Source organism: Lissotriton helveticus, chromosome 9, assembly GCF_964261635.1.
Source record: "Lissotriton helveticus chromosome 9, aLisHel1.1, whole genome shotgun sequence".
NCBI lineage: Eukaryota > Metazoa > Chordata > Amphibia > Caudata > Salamandridae > Lissotriton > Lissotriton helveticus.
This window is the reverse complement of record NC_136070.1, coordinates 364305339-364319434: the sequence shown is the minus strand read 5'-3', so window position 1 is coordinate 364319434 and position 14096 is coordinate 364305339. Positions and strand designations below refer to the sequence as shown.

At 45.8% G+C, this 14096-nt stretch overlaps 1 protein-coding gene across 2 annotated transcripts in view; it reads left to right on the top strand.

Moving 5' to 3' along the window:
- Positions 1–14096, top strand: part of DICER1 (dicer 1, ribonuclease III) — a 561110-nt gene that overhangs the window by 133956 nt on the left and 413058 nt on the right. For both annotated transcript variants that reach the window (XM_078660108.1, XM_078660109.1), the window contains exons 8-9: positions 9153–9321; positions 11214–11686. In XM_078660108.1, coding sequence (XP_078516234.1) covers positions 9153–9321; positions 11214–11686 — 642 coding nt within the window. The remainder of the gene's footprint in view (positions 1–9152; positions 9322–11213; positions 11687–14096) is intronic.

Here is a 14096-nt window from a genome sequence, read left to right as displayed (position 1 = left end):
GGACAATGATAAGGAAGGGAGTAAGGTGGGATAGGGAAGGGGTGAAAACAGATAGAATCAGATTAACATTACAGTTACATTGCCTCTTCAGGTGGATAACATCATTTTAGTTTGCAGAGACTTAACAGTGACTAGAACAAATATGGTCAAAATTAAGAACCCAGATGATGGATATATAATCATATATACGGAGTAAGACCATGTTAATAACATAGAGGCTACTCCTAAAAAGAAACACCTACATCAAATCAAGGCATTAAAACTCGATTGGGATGATATTAAAGATATGGAGATAAATGTAGTCCCCCATATTTTTAAAGAAATAATGCATCCGTTCATCACTGTTGTGCCCCAGTTCCACACTACGAAGTTTACAAATCCACCCTGTTTCGTTCTTCCTAAGGGATAGTTCCCTGTCCCCACCTGTTGGGTGTACCAGTACATGTTCAATGCCCATAAACCATAAGTCATTATCAAGAGCATGGTTTTCTTGCATGTGGAAGGTCATAGGGTATTTGTGATCACCATTGCGTACTGCACACAAATGTTCCTGGATTCTCATTTTCAGAGGTCTTATGGTGCTGCCCACTTGGATTTTGTTACATGGGCAACCCAGGAGATAGGTGACACATTTTGTATTGTAATTGATGAAATGGTTGATGTCATAGACTCGACCAGTGTTGAAGTTAAAGGATTTAGATTTAGATTGCCATGGTCATTAAGAGCTGCTACCCGTGGGAATGGAAGGCTGTCAACCTTCCAGGGTGTGAAAGTGCTCATTTTAAAATTTCGTTTAGCTGCCATTTTACTCTTTCGGGCTTGCTAATCTATCGCCCTCCGGGCTGTGACTCGGCCTTTAGGGCTGCTCTCCCGGATCTTATTAGCATAGAGGCATTGGGATGTGCTAATTTTAATGTGATAGGAGATCTTAATCTTCATTTGGACTGCCCGTCTTTGCCCGCTGTTAAGAGCTTTTTGGCCGACTTAGAGGCCCTGCAGCTCTGTCAGCTGATCGATACTCCCACGCACAGAGATGGCCACATTCTCGATCCTTTTTTTACGAATCTGGAGGGAGTTAGGGCTCACTGTCCCACCCAATTGGTTTGGACAGATCACATGTTGGTGAAACTGACATGCTCCATATCGGAATCCCCTTTCATATCCCATGATAGACTCGTCCTCAAACGACACTGGAACAAACTTAGCCTGGAGGATTTCTACCGCCTGCTTGAGGTGGCACCACTAGGCCTTCTCACTGAAGTGGATCAGGGGTATGACTCCTTCTGCAAGTGGATCTCGGGTGCCCTCGATTCTTTGATCCCCAAGAGGTGGACTAAGTGTCGTCGAAACGAGCCTAGCCCATGGTATGATAACGCCTTGGCGTCACTCAAAAGAGCTTGCAGACAGGCTGAGAGATTATGGAGGAAAGCGTATGATCCCGATTTGAAGGTCTGCTACCTTGTTAAGATTAAAGCTTACCATAGGGCCGTGTGTAGAGCTCGAGCAGCCTTTTATGCTCAAGAGTTCCAGAATGACCCGAACCCCTCAAAACTGATTTTTAAGGTGTTAAAAGATCTGATGACGAAGAGGACAGCGGGGGCGGAAATCTGCTCGGACTCCCACTGCGAGGGCTTAGCCTCTTTTTTCCGGGAGAAAGTACAGGCCATCTATCGCTCTTTCCCGACGGGAGTGTCTACACCAGAGCGGGTTAGCTGTACTTTGAGAGACAGTGACTGTCTCATGACTCTGCCTCCCCTGTCTATGGAAGCCTTTGATTCTCTTAGCCTCAAAATCAAATCGGGATCCCCGGCAGATCCGCTGAAACCGGCCCAGCTGATGAAACTATCATCGTCATGCCGCATTCCGGTGCTTTCCTTGATCAACCTATCGCTCTCCTCTGGGAGAGTCCCCGCCAGGTAGAAGCAGGCTGTAGTCACGCCTATTCTGAAAAAGCCAACTCTAGACCCTCTCAAGCCTGAGAACTACCGGCCTATCTCATTGCTTCCTTGGGCCACGAAAGTCGCGGAGGCCCATGTGAACACCATTCTGGTAGACCACCTAGCTAGGGCTAACATTCTTGACCCTACCCAGAATGGGTTCCGTGCGGGCCACAGCACGGAGACGGCCCTACTCTCCATGGTCGAACACCTGCGTTCCGTGCTTGATGCTGGTCGAACGGCGGCACTGTTGCTATTAGATCTTAGTGCCGCGTTCGACACGGTCTCGCACGGGATTTTGCTTCAACGACTTGAGGAGGTGTGGGTCACAGGCTCCGCCCTGTGCTGGTTTCGATCTTTTCTTGCTGACAGGTCATTCCAGGTCGCGATTCCGCCCGGTAAGTCGAAAATCCATCCGCTAGACCTGGGGGTCCCACAGGGGTCATCGCTGAGTCCCACTCTATTTAATCTTTACGTGAGGCCGCTGGCTGCGGTCGTCAAGCTGTGGGGCCTGACGATGGTCTCATATGCTGACGATACGCAGCTGGCGGTCACGCTGAGTGGGGACTCAGACATGGAGGCCCTCAGGTTCTGTGACGGCTTACAAGCGGTGGCCAACTGGATGAATGCCAACTGTCTCCAGTTGAACACCAAGAAGACTGAGGTCATGGTAGTCGGCAAGCAGGCGGTATTGTGGGGCGACAGGTGGTGGCCTTCTGAATTGGGCGTGACTCCATCTCCAGTATCGGAGATAAAGAATCTGGGGGTATGGCTTGATCCGTCCCTCAGTTTCATCTGCCATACCAAGAAGGTGGCAGCTTCTTGCTATGGCATTATTAGAGGACTCGGGCCAATCCTTAGATTCTTCAATGCCCCCACCAGGCAGCTGGTGGTTCAAGCATCAGTGTTGTCCCGGCTAGATTATGCCAACTCGCTTTTGGCTGGGATCAACCAATCCAAACTTTCTCGACTGCAGCGAGTTCAGAATGCGGCAGCCAGAGTAGTGCTGGGTCTATCAAGGCGTAGCTCGGTTGCTAAATCTCTACACTCTCTTCACTGGCTTCCGGTACACCAGAGGATTAAATTCAAGGTTTTATGCCTTGCATTTAAAATCCTGAAGGGCACATCTCCCCAAATCTTGGAGAATTTGCTCATACCATATGTCGCTTTGCGAGCTCTTAGATCCGTAGGTCAAAATTTGGCTGTTGTTCCGCGTTTTAGACTTAGTAGAGTTGGTGGCCGCTCCTTTCGAGTCTTAGCGGCAATTTGGTGGAATTCTCTCCCGGTGCATATTCGAGCTATGGACAATCTTCTTTTGTTCAGACGGGCCATCAAAACTATTTTATTTGTTTAGCCCTCTTGCTGTATTCTGTGACCCCTTTGGTTTTCTGCGGTGTTGTGTTGTTCTGATCTTGTCAAAGCGCCAGGACGCCCCTTTGCTGGGGCAGCTGTGCACGATACAAATAAAAATAACATAACATAACATTTATCTTTTCCCAATCTGCAGATGTTACAATTTTTAAAGGTATAGAAGCCCTTGGTTGTATCAGATAACCAGGTGGCAGTCCTTGGTGTGGTGATGTAACTGGGGCACAATATATTTCTCAAATTCCTGCCCCTACTATATGTCTCTCTGGGTCTAGGGGCTAGTGTTTCCTTTAGGCTTGGTATCTCGGTGAGTAGGTGCCAGTGTTTCCGTAGTACACTGTACATCCTTTCACTGTGGTTGTTAAACTTGTGTACTGGAGGAAGATTGCGAGTGTCCAGACTTGGAGGAGTTTATGGTGGGACTCTTCTCCTCTGCCCTCGGAGAAGATGGCCCGGCGGTCTGGGTGGAGAGAGTACACAGAGTTGGCCCGTGCCTACCAGGGGAGGATTGTCGCCCACGGGATGTTCTGGCTAAATTTAGCTCATTCAAAATAAAATAACTAGTCTTGCAGAAGGCTAGGGCCTCCGATTCACTTACCTTCCAAATCCCCACGTGAACCCTCAACCAGGATGTAGCCCAAGCCACTCTCATGCGTCGTCAGTAGTTCCTACCTGTCACTGAATACCTAAGAGAGAAAAACGTCCGGTACCGTTGGACATACCCCTTCACTATTGGAGATGTGGCGGCTGAAATAGGACTCCCAGCCTGGTAAGCTTTGCGCCAGCGGCATCCGATGGGCGATATGCTGGGCTGCAGGGATGCTGAAGTGGGAGGCAGCAGTGAAGTCTCAGCACCCATCGGGAATGACCAGAATGACCGGGAGGACCGGGAGTCCGCAACCGCGTGGGCAGGACAACAGTGAAGCAACGCAGCAGCCGGGAGGCTCTGGGTCAGCGGCAGGCCCACCAACGGATCTCCGGTATGCAGCATTGTAGAAGATCCGGAGTGGAAGCGATCAGCGCCCCAGAATGTGGCAAAGCAATCTGGCGCGGTATTGAAGGGCAGCGTAACCAATATCAGCATGATTCTTAAGGATTATCGGCTCGGCTGGCAGAGCCCAAGTGCAGCCATCTTGCAGCCGGCAAAGCCACGCCCCCTAGTCTGACCTTTCAGGGCTACTAAACACCATTGGGCGGCAGGATTCTCCATCACCTCCCTCACTGGCGCACCATCACGTCGGACAGATGGGTTTTGCAGATAGTCCGAAGGGGCTACTTCCCTCCCGTTTGAGACTGCCTCTCCATCCATGCCACCTCAGTACCATCGCATGTCGGAGGATCATCTGGCCCTTCTCCAACAAGAAGTTTTGTCAATCTTGGCCAAGGGAGACATCAAGCGCGTTCCTGTCCTGGAAGCAGGTCGCGGTTGCTATTCCCACTACTTTCTGGTGCTGAAGAAGGACAAGGGCTTTTCGTCCTATCTTGGATCTCAGCAACATCAACTGCTTCCTCCAGAAGGAGAAGTTCAAAATGTTGACGCTCGCTCAGGTCCTGTCTGCCTGCGACCCTGCAGACTGGATGGTAGCGTTGGACTTGCAGGACGCTTACTTTCATGTCCCCTTCCTGCCGGCCCACCGGTGCTACCTGCAGTTCACGGTAAGCCACAAGCATTTTCAGTTTTCCATGCTCCCCTTTGGCCTTACTAGCACCCCGCGGGTGTTCACAAAAGTGTTGGCGGTGGTCGCAGCTCATCTGCGCAGATTAGGGGTTCCAATCTTCCCTTATCTCGACGACTGGCTGTTGGAGGCGGGCTCGCCCCAGGCTGTCGTCTCTAACCTCCAGACTACAGCCAACTTCCTGCATTTACTGCGGTTTTCCATCAACGTGCCAAAGTCACACCTGATTCCCTCTCAGAAGCTCCTCTTCATCGGAGCGGTTCTGGACACAGCGCAGTTTCGGTTCTATCCTCCCGAACAGCGAGTCTGGGATATTCAGGCTATGATTCCGATCTTTCAGCCTCTATCCCCAGTTTCGGTCAGGATAACTCTGAGGCTGCTGGGCCTCATGGCCTCCTGCATCCTGCTGGTAGATCATGCCGGGTGGCATAAGCGGGCTCTGCAGTGGGACCTGAAGTTCCAGTGGGCGCAGCATCAGGGGAATTTGTCGGATTCCATCAAGATCTTGGAGGGCACCGCACAGCAATTGTAGTGGTGGATTAATACCAAGATTGGGTCAACGGCAGAGCCCTCTCCCTTCCCCAACCAGAGCACACTGTGGTGACAGATGCATCCCTTCTGGGATGGGGCGGCCACATGGGAGAGGCAGAGATGAGATGCCTCTGGTCTCCAGCGGAGTCCGGGCTCCACATCAACCTTCTGGAGCTTTGGGCGATCCGTCTTGCACTCAAAGCATTCCTTCCCTCTGTCCGGGGAAGAGTAGTGCAGGTGGACATGGACAACACCACCGCCATGTGGTACTGCAACAAACAGGGCGGGGTGGGGTCGTGGACCCTATGTCAAGAGGCTCTCCACCTCTGGACATGGCTGGAACATCAGGGCATATCCCTGGTGGTTCAAAACCTGACCGATTCACTGAACGCCAGGGCAGACCAACTCAGCCGCTGGTGTATGATGGATCACGAATGGCATCTTCACTCAGGTGGTGCAAGGCCTCTTTCAATAGTGGGAAGAGACTTGTTTAGATATATTCGCCACCAAAGAGAACGCACAATGTCAGCAATTCTGCACGCCGGAATTTCCAAGGCAGCACTCGCTAGTAGACACTTTTCGTCGCGAGTGGAGTTGTTGTCTTATGTTCGCCGTTCCGCCTATACCACTTCCACCCAGAGTGCTGAAGAAGATCAAGCACGACCGGGCCCAAGTCATTCTTGTGGCTCCAGAGGGCACGAAGAGTCTGGTACCCCGAACTGCTTAACATGGCCATTGATCCTCCGATCCGGCTGTCTCTTCAGGAGGATCTTCTGTCGCAGCAGCAGCGCACGGTCCTCCACTCGAACCTGTCCAGCCTCCACCTCCATGCGTGGAGATTAAGCAGCAGCAGTTGACGTCGTTTGACCTGCCTCCCGAAGTCTGTGATGTTATCGTGGCAGCCAGGCATCCCTCCGGTAAGTCTGTATATGCCTGCAGATGGAACAAATTTGTGGCATGGTGAGGTTCTCTTCCTTTCTTTGGCCCGGCAGGGCTCTGCTCTGGACACTCTAAAGGGCTACCGCTTGGCCATTTCAGCCTTCCTTAGGCTTCCTGATCAGCCTTTCTTTTTAAGTCCCCTGTTGTAAATAGATTCCTTAAGGAAATTGCTCATATTTTTCCTACTGTTCCTTTCATAATGCCCCAGTGGGACTTGAACTTCGTTCTAACTTATCTTATGTGCGCTCCCTCTGACCCCCTACATAACTGTCCTCTCAGACTTCACTTTGAAAACTGCTTTTCTGGCGGCCATGACCTCTGCACACAGGGTAACCCTAGTAGTAGTGTAGTGTAGTGCCAGCGGTCATTTTTGCTTGTTTGCGGTCCTCAACATCATGTTCGCGACCGCGAGCAAGCAAAATGACATCCCGGCGAGACTCAACGCGGGGAGGTCAGGTTTCTCATTGCGAGTGGTCCTGCATGCTCGCGACCGCTCGCGATGAGAAACTACCAGTTCGCGTTGAGAAAGCTGCCGCTCGAGTAAAAATCTACTCGAGCGGCAGAAAACTACAGCTCGCACTGTGCAAGATGCCGTTTTCAATGATTGCACAGTGCCGGATGCTTGTTCGCACTGTGCAATCATTGAAAATGCATCTTGCACAGTGCGAACATGCTACTACGCAGCTCGCGTAGTGCTACGTGAAGTTCGCGTAGTGCGAAGTGCACTTCGCGTAGCTTCGCGTAGCGCTACTTCGCGAACTACGCCCAGAGTTAACACAGGGTGAGTGAACTACAAGCTCTTTCTTCCAAGTCTCCCTTTCTGGCTGTCCATCCGGACTTAGAACTAGGCCTTCCTTTCTTCCAAAGGTGGTTACTTCTTTCCACATTGGCCAAACCATCACTTTGCCCACCTTCTTTCTGCATCCTTCGATAGAGGAAGAGAGGCTCCACCGTCTGGATCCAAAACATGCGCTTTACTTCTACTTGGATCGCACCAAACAATTCCGGGTGGACGACCAGCTCTTTGTTTGTTAAGTGGGCTCTAAGAAAGGTCGGGCTGTGCACAAACTGACCATCTACAGGTGGGTCGTTCTGTGCATCAAAGCCTGCTATTCTTTGGCAAAGGAGGAGCCTCCAGTGGGGCTGCACGCCCAATCCACCAGGGCGACCGCATCTACTACTGCTTTGGGACGAGAAGTCCCCCCTAAATGACATCTGTTAGGCAGCTAGGCGGGCATCGCTGCACACTTTCACCAAACACTACTGCCTGGACAGCCAAGTCTGGAGTGACTGCTTCTTTGGCTGTTCTGTTCTCTAGGACATTCTGATGTGAAATTGGTTCGCAGACCCACCTCCGGGGTTGGTATACTGAGGTGTCTATTCTAAGGTAAGGAATCTATAACTAACTTTTTCTTTCAGATAAACTAGTTACTTACCTTCAGTAACGATCTATCTGTAAGAAACATAGGTTAGTTATAGATTCCTTTCCACCCCACCCATCCTCCTCGTTCTGCGAACTGACTTCTAGGGTTAAGGATTTCCTTTCAGGGCCCTAGTTTTGTGGACCAGTGGTCAGTGACTTGCATGGCTCTGCGCTCTGACGTGGAAAGTCTTGTACAGAACTGACGTTCGCGCACGAGGGCGTTTCTAAATGGCAACTGCGATATCATCCCGGCGACCACAACGCCGACTGTGAACGCGGAGTTGACCGACGCCACCTTCCGATGCGCAGGGGTACTGCTGACGAAAAAACTTTCCGGATCCAGTCTGATGCCTGGGTGAGTATTCTAAGATAAGGAATCTATAACTAACCTATGTTTCTTACAGATATATCATTACCGAAGGTAAGTAACTTGTTCTTTAGGAACACACATCTCAATCCTTGCGGATAGATTCCTCCGCTGTTTGCGTGATGCTCTCAATCACCTTCAGCTGCTAGTAAGCCTCAGAGCCTCTTCCCATTGTTCACATGTTTAGGCTCTTTAGGGGGTTCATTGACCAGGAGATAGCCTACCCAGAGACCCAGCGTCATTGCTCATCATTCCTGGACCAGCATCTGCACTCTCATGGCTGTTACACACTCACTCTCACTCATTCTCTAATTCGTTCTGCCACTTTGTTTCTCTCCGTCACTCTAATTATCTCTATCACTCTAATTATCTCTGCTACTTTCTGCTACACTCTGTCTTAGTCACACTGTCTGTCAGTCTATCTGTTATACACTCATTCTCAGTTACTTACTCAGTTATTCTTACTGTCACTCACTGTTAAACACCTCACGCCCATATCATTTAACATTTGCTATTTTCCCTTTGCCTCCAGGCAGTGCTATTCTTCAGGTTCTGCTAAATTTCCGAAGCTATGCCCAAGTGCCTTTGGACCCTGTATAGAGACAGAAAACAGCCATATTTTACCAACAGTGCACACATCTCCAGCACTACTCGTGAGACAAGACCCGAACACTGGGGTGCAGATAAATAAAGCTCTTATGATGAATGGAAACCTCTTCACAGCTGCCTTCTTATGAAACACTGATTTAAGTGCTACCCTTTGTTAACAGTCTGTAGCCAACACTTAATAAATAGAGAGTGTATTCATAAATAGGATCATCTATTAATGGCACTGTTTCTGCTGCCTCTTGTGGTATAATCAGTTGTGTTTTTTTTCCAGTTTGCTTATTTATTTGTTTCTCTCATCTAAGGCATTCCTGTCAGCCATGTGAAATTGTTGTGGATTGTGGACCATATGTTGATAAAAGCGGACTTTATGAAAGGCTTTTAAAGGAATTAAATGAAGCACTTAACTTTCTCAATGACTGCAACATATCTATTCAGTGCAAAGAAAGAGATTCTACAATCATTTCTAAACAGGTGAGCAATGGTTTGGAGACAACTTGTGTTTTTTTATGAATATGTTGACTCAGACTTGTGGTATGATTGCTTTATAAGTGTTCTTGTTGTAACTTATAACTTATTATGATAATTCATAAAACCGGCACTGAAAATGGCTTGAACAAACCTTATATGATAATAAATCAGGTTTCAGGGTAGTGTATATAGATTTGGGCGTAGGATCTGTCACTCCAAGTTTGACTTTAGAGTTGCTCAATCGACAAATTTGAGGCTTAGAAATTAGTGAATAGAAGAAATATGTCAAAACAAACCAACATGTGTTTCCAGACCAAAGCATTATCTGTTGACCTGTTTAGTGCTTTGGTCGCGAAAACTCGTTTTGGCTTGTTTGGACATAAGATTTTAATTCTTTCTTGTGATCACTTCAAACTAATTTCTAAGCCTTAAATGTATTGATTTAATTGATTGTGCATAGTGACAGGTAAGTTCTCTACAAAACTGTGAGACTTAATTGAGGATTATACCATTAGAGTTCCCTACCACTTTGGTGTAATGAAGTTTGAGTTATTTTACTCCTATCAGAGTACTTCGAATTGGTATAATTTGGCTATATCATCACTTGATGTAGCCCTATAGCAGTGCACAATGCCAGTTGTTTTTCAGGGAAACCTTCTCAAATATATATTTTTAGTTCTACTTACAGTTAACATATCCATTCATTTATACAGTCATCATGATGCCTTTTTACAGCATCTGATTCGTCTATTTCTTCACAGGCCATTAACCTTAAATAAAGAGCAAAATGGTGTAATAGAAGTGATAATGTACCCCAAACAGAACTTTTCTAGTTAAAAACATCAATATAGTATGCTGGCCTTTCTTCTTAATAATGAGATGCCATATTATATGTTGGGAATCAAATGAGGTAGTCGTTTGATACATATTGACGCTGTTATTGTTAAAGATTGATTACATTCATTTTCCATCTTCCAATTTAATTAAAGCCAATCGTAGGAGGTTGCAGTAAGTATTTTTAGAGTGTACCTGCCTCATGACTGGGCTCATAGCAATAGCAGAACACATAAGAGGAGTAGAAAAATGTGAAGGTTCATCTGAAATAGAAAGTAGCCAGGTTATAAAGCTGTTCCTGACATTTAAATGGATCTCTATGCTGGTAATCTGCGGAGTTATAATACTCTCTGGGGGAAAACATCAAAACAGGAAAATACATTTTCTTACTCTCTAAAAAAAAAAAAAAAAAAAAAGAGCCAAAAAGAATTTCAGGAGTGGTTGAACAAGGAGTAGTGAAGCCAGCAGAGGGTCTGTTGCAAATTAAGCAAGAGACCTGTGCTATGTAGGTCCCTTACCATGTTGTGCTTATACAATGCAGAATTAATTGAACAGGATTTTAAAGAAGAGCAAGAATAAGAACCTAGTCTTTGGTTCCCAATCTGTGCCATACCTGTACTACATCCACTTTTTTGATGTTGTGTCCAGAGGAGAATCTAAGTCCAGTATCTGCAAAGCACGAACAATTACCCAAGGGCGTCAAGGCGCTGGGGGCCGCCCGGAAGATTAAGCAAGCTATTATCCAGAGTCACATGGTGCTGGGCTGTTCTGTGCCGGCGCCGTAGATCGAACCGTGAGCCCCCGGGTTCCGGAGTCAGCCGCCCTGGTGCTGCACCACACCTTTTCCCATCACTCATGCAATATATCGGAATCAAATCCGTCTTTTCATTTAATTATTCTTTTGCAATGTTCACAGCGTTCCTGTAATTGGGGAAAACACTGTTCAGTCAATGTACAAGTGTATTTCTATTCTTGTAAATCATGGTTTATTTTGTTTTTTAAGGGGTTTACATTTTCCTCATGAAAATGTGTTTTCAGAATTGTTTTCCGTATTGTTACAGATTTTATCAGACTGCCGGGCAGTACTAGTTGTTCTGGGACCCTGGTGTGCAGATAAAGTAGCAGCCATGATGGTGAGAGAACTGCAGAAGTATATTAAGCATGAACAAGAAGACCTGCACAGAAAATTCTTGTTGTTTACAGACACTTTCCTAAGGAAAATCCATGCACTGTGTGAAGAGCACTTCACACCCGCCTCACTTGACCTGAAATTTGTAACCCCCAAAGTCATAAAACTGCTTGAAATTCTGCGAAAATACAAACCATATGAACGGCAGCAGTTTGAAAGTGTTGAGTGGTATAACAATAGGAATCAGGATAATTATGTGTCTTGGAGTGATTCTGAAGATGACGATGAAGATGAAGAAATTGAGGAAAAAGAAAAACCTGAGGCAAATTTCCCTTCCCCTTTCACAAACATTTTATGTGGGATTATTTTTGTGGAGAGAAGATATACAGCGGTAGTCCTAAACAGGTATTTTTACGAATGTTCATAAATTTATCTTGTTTGAAATGTTTTTATGGGTATATTATATGAACTCAAAAGTTTGATTAAAACGTGATTACAGTTCACTGTTTCGTAATTGTTTTACACATTGACTCCAAGAATGTGATGGCCCAGGTTTATTAATATAAAAAGGTTTGAGGAATCTAGTTTGTTTCTCCTGAGCACATGGATGTGTTTTCTTAGTTTGCATGTGAAAGGATAAGAAATTCGAAGCCAGCCCAAAAAAATGACACATTTATATATCTTGGCGGACTAAGGTCCATTTAGAGGTGAAGTAGCCGCTGATTGACTGCCAGTGGAGCCATCACCTGTGGCCAGTTCTTTGGTAGCAACCCAGGGTCCGCAGGGTTGGTGGAGGCCTTTATGTCTCAGAAGACATGGTGGACCTGGCCCTCAGTCACAGGAAGACAATTCCGTTGTCATCAAGGTCATTTCTGCGTAGATATGAATAAACCCATGGTTTGGGACTTAATTGATGAGAAAGAAAAAAGAATGACTTGCAATAGCAACAGAAGAAACACTTTTTATCTAAATTCAACCCTACACTGTGACAATCATTTTTAAATGGGTGGTCAGCCTACTGCAGGATGGGGCCTTTGCTATCCCAGTGGCCTTTTCCAACTGCCCTTAGTCCTCCAAGTAGCGTCTATTGATCCTAACAAAACAACAGAAAAGCAATTTTTTTTTAAAGATGAACAGCAGACAAAAGAACGGTTGTATTTGTAAAGGAATTATTTCCCCCATTGTGATATATGGGTTTGCAGTGCTAATCTTTGTTTGCACCCTGGCTTGAGTATCACTTTTGCATTGTGGTTTTTCTTGGCCTTTCTGTCACTTTTGACAAGGATTTGGCACCAATTCAACTCACACAACTTTGTGTTTTTTCCCCTTGAAACACATATATTTAGATAGAGAACTTTCTTGGTAACAGAACATACATCATACATTACCTGTTATCAAACTGCAACTTTGCCTGTACTATGTATTTGAATTTCATAGTAGCATAATATCTTAAGTTATTATGCACTTATTAACCACCAGATTTTCAGTCACACCTCAGCTACAGCTATTGTATTTACTAATTCTAGCTGAAAGCAATTTATTTTCTCACAGTGACAGTTTATGCTAAGAACGTGAAGTACCTTGTAACTGCATTATATTGAACATGTGAATGCCAGAGCCTGAACAGTATCATGGTGCTCGCATTATATGTTGTCACTAATTAAATGGTCCTTTATTCGCTTTGGTGTTTTAGGAGACTAATGTACCCCTTTCAGGATTTTAACCTGTGATCTGCAGTTTACAGTTCTCTCTGTAATATATACTCCACTCATTGATCAATTCTACCAGTGGTGCTATTACAGCAGCCGATTATCTTTTGAAAGACACGTTATGGTAGGCAGAGCTGATTAATTAGTTTGAAGGGCTGAAGCACTCCTTTAATTTAGCATTACTCTATATACCTTTGCCCAGTGAAATATTAAATTAATCTTTATCTTGCCCTCTCATCTTTGACTTCTGCCGCTATGGCCTTTCGCCAGAGGGTTGGAAAACATTGTGAGCGGATTTGGCCTGGCATGGCTGTGGTGCTGAACTTGAGCAAACTATTTTGACTTGACTGAAATAGACCTGTGATGAAAATACAGAAAAATCGTTAACAACTAGATTGCTAAGGGAAAAGGGATGAAAAGGAGGAACAACAGAATACATGAGAAGAGGGGGAGGAACTCTGGCTTGAAAAGGATATCAAAGTGACAAAGACAAGAGGGAGAATAAAGGGAGTGGTAGTGGGAAGAATATGGAACAAAAGAAAGGGGGAGATGGAACGAAAAAAGAGAGGGAATAACCGAAGAAATAAAATTGAGGAGCGAATACACGAAGAAGGGAAAAAAACATAGGAAAGAGACCAAAAAGTGCAAAGGAACATTGTGGGAAAGGGTTTTTAATTTTTTTTTTTTAACAAACAGGAGTGGATACATGAGATGACAAGGGAATTGGTAAATGGTAGCAAAATAGAAGAAAGAACAAGGTGATAGTGCAAGGAAGACTTGTACAAATGTGAGGTATGCAAGAAGGAAAACTAAATGAAGGTATTAGGAGTTCAAACATAGAAACTTCAAGGAAGCTGAAAAGGATATGGATCGAGGAACGTATGTCGTGAAAGATTGATGCAAGTGAAAGCAGTGAAATTGGGAGATGTACTTGAAAGAAAACTCAAAGAAGATAGAGGATCTTGCAGAGATGAGGTTGTCTAATGAGAGATTTAGACCTGGAAGTATTTGACAATCTTGGAGAGATAACCTAGGCTAAGCATGCAGATTGAGAAGAATACGGCTGTGAGTGGTGAAGGTTCAGGAAAGGGGAAGAAAATATGTAG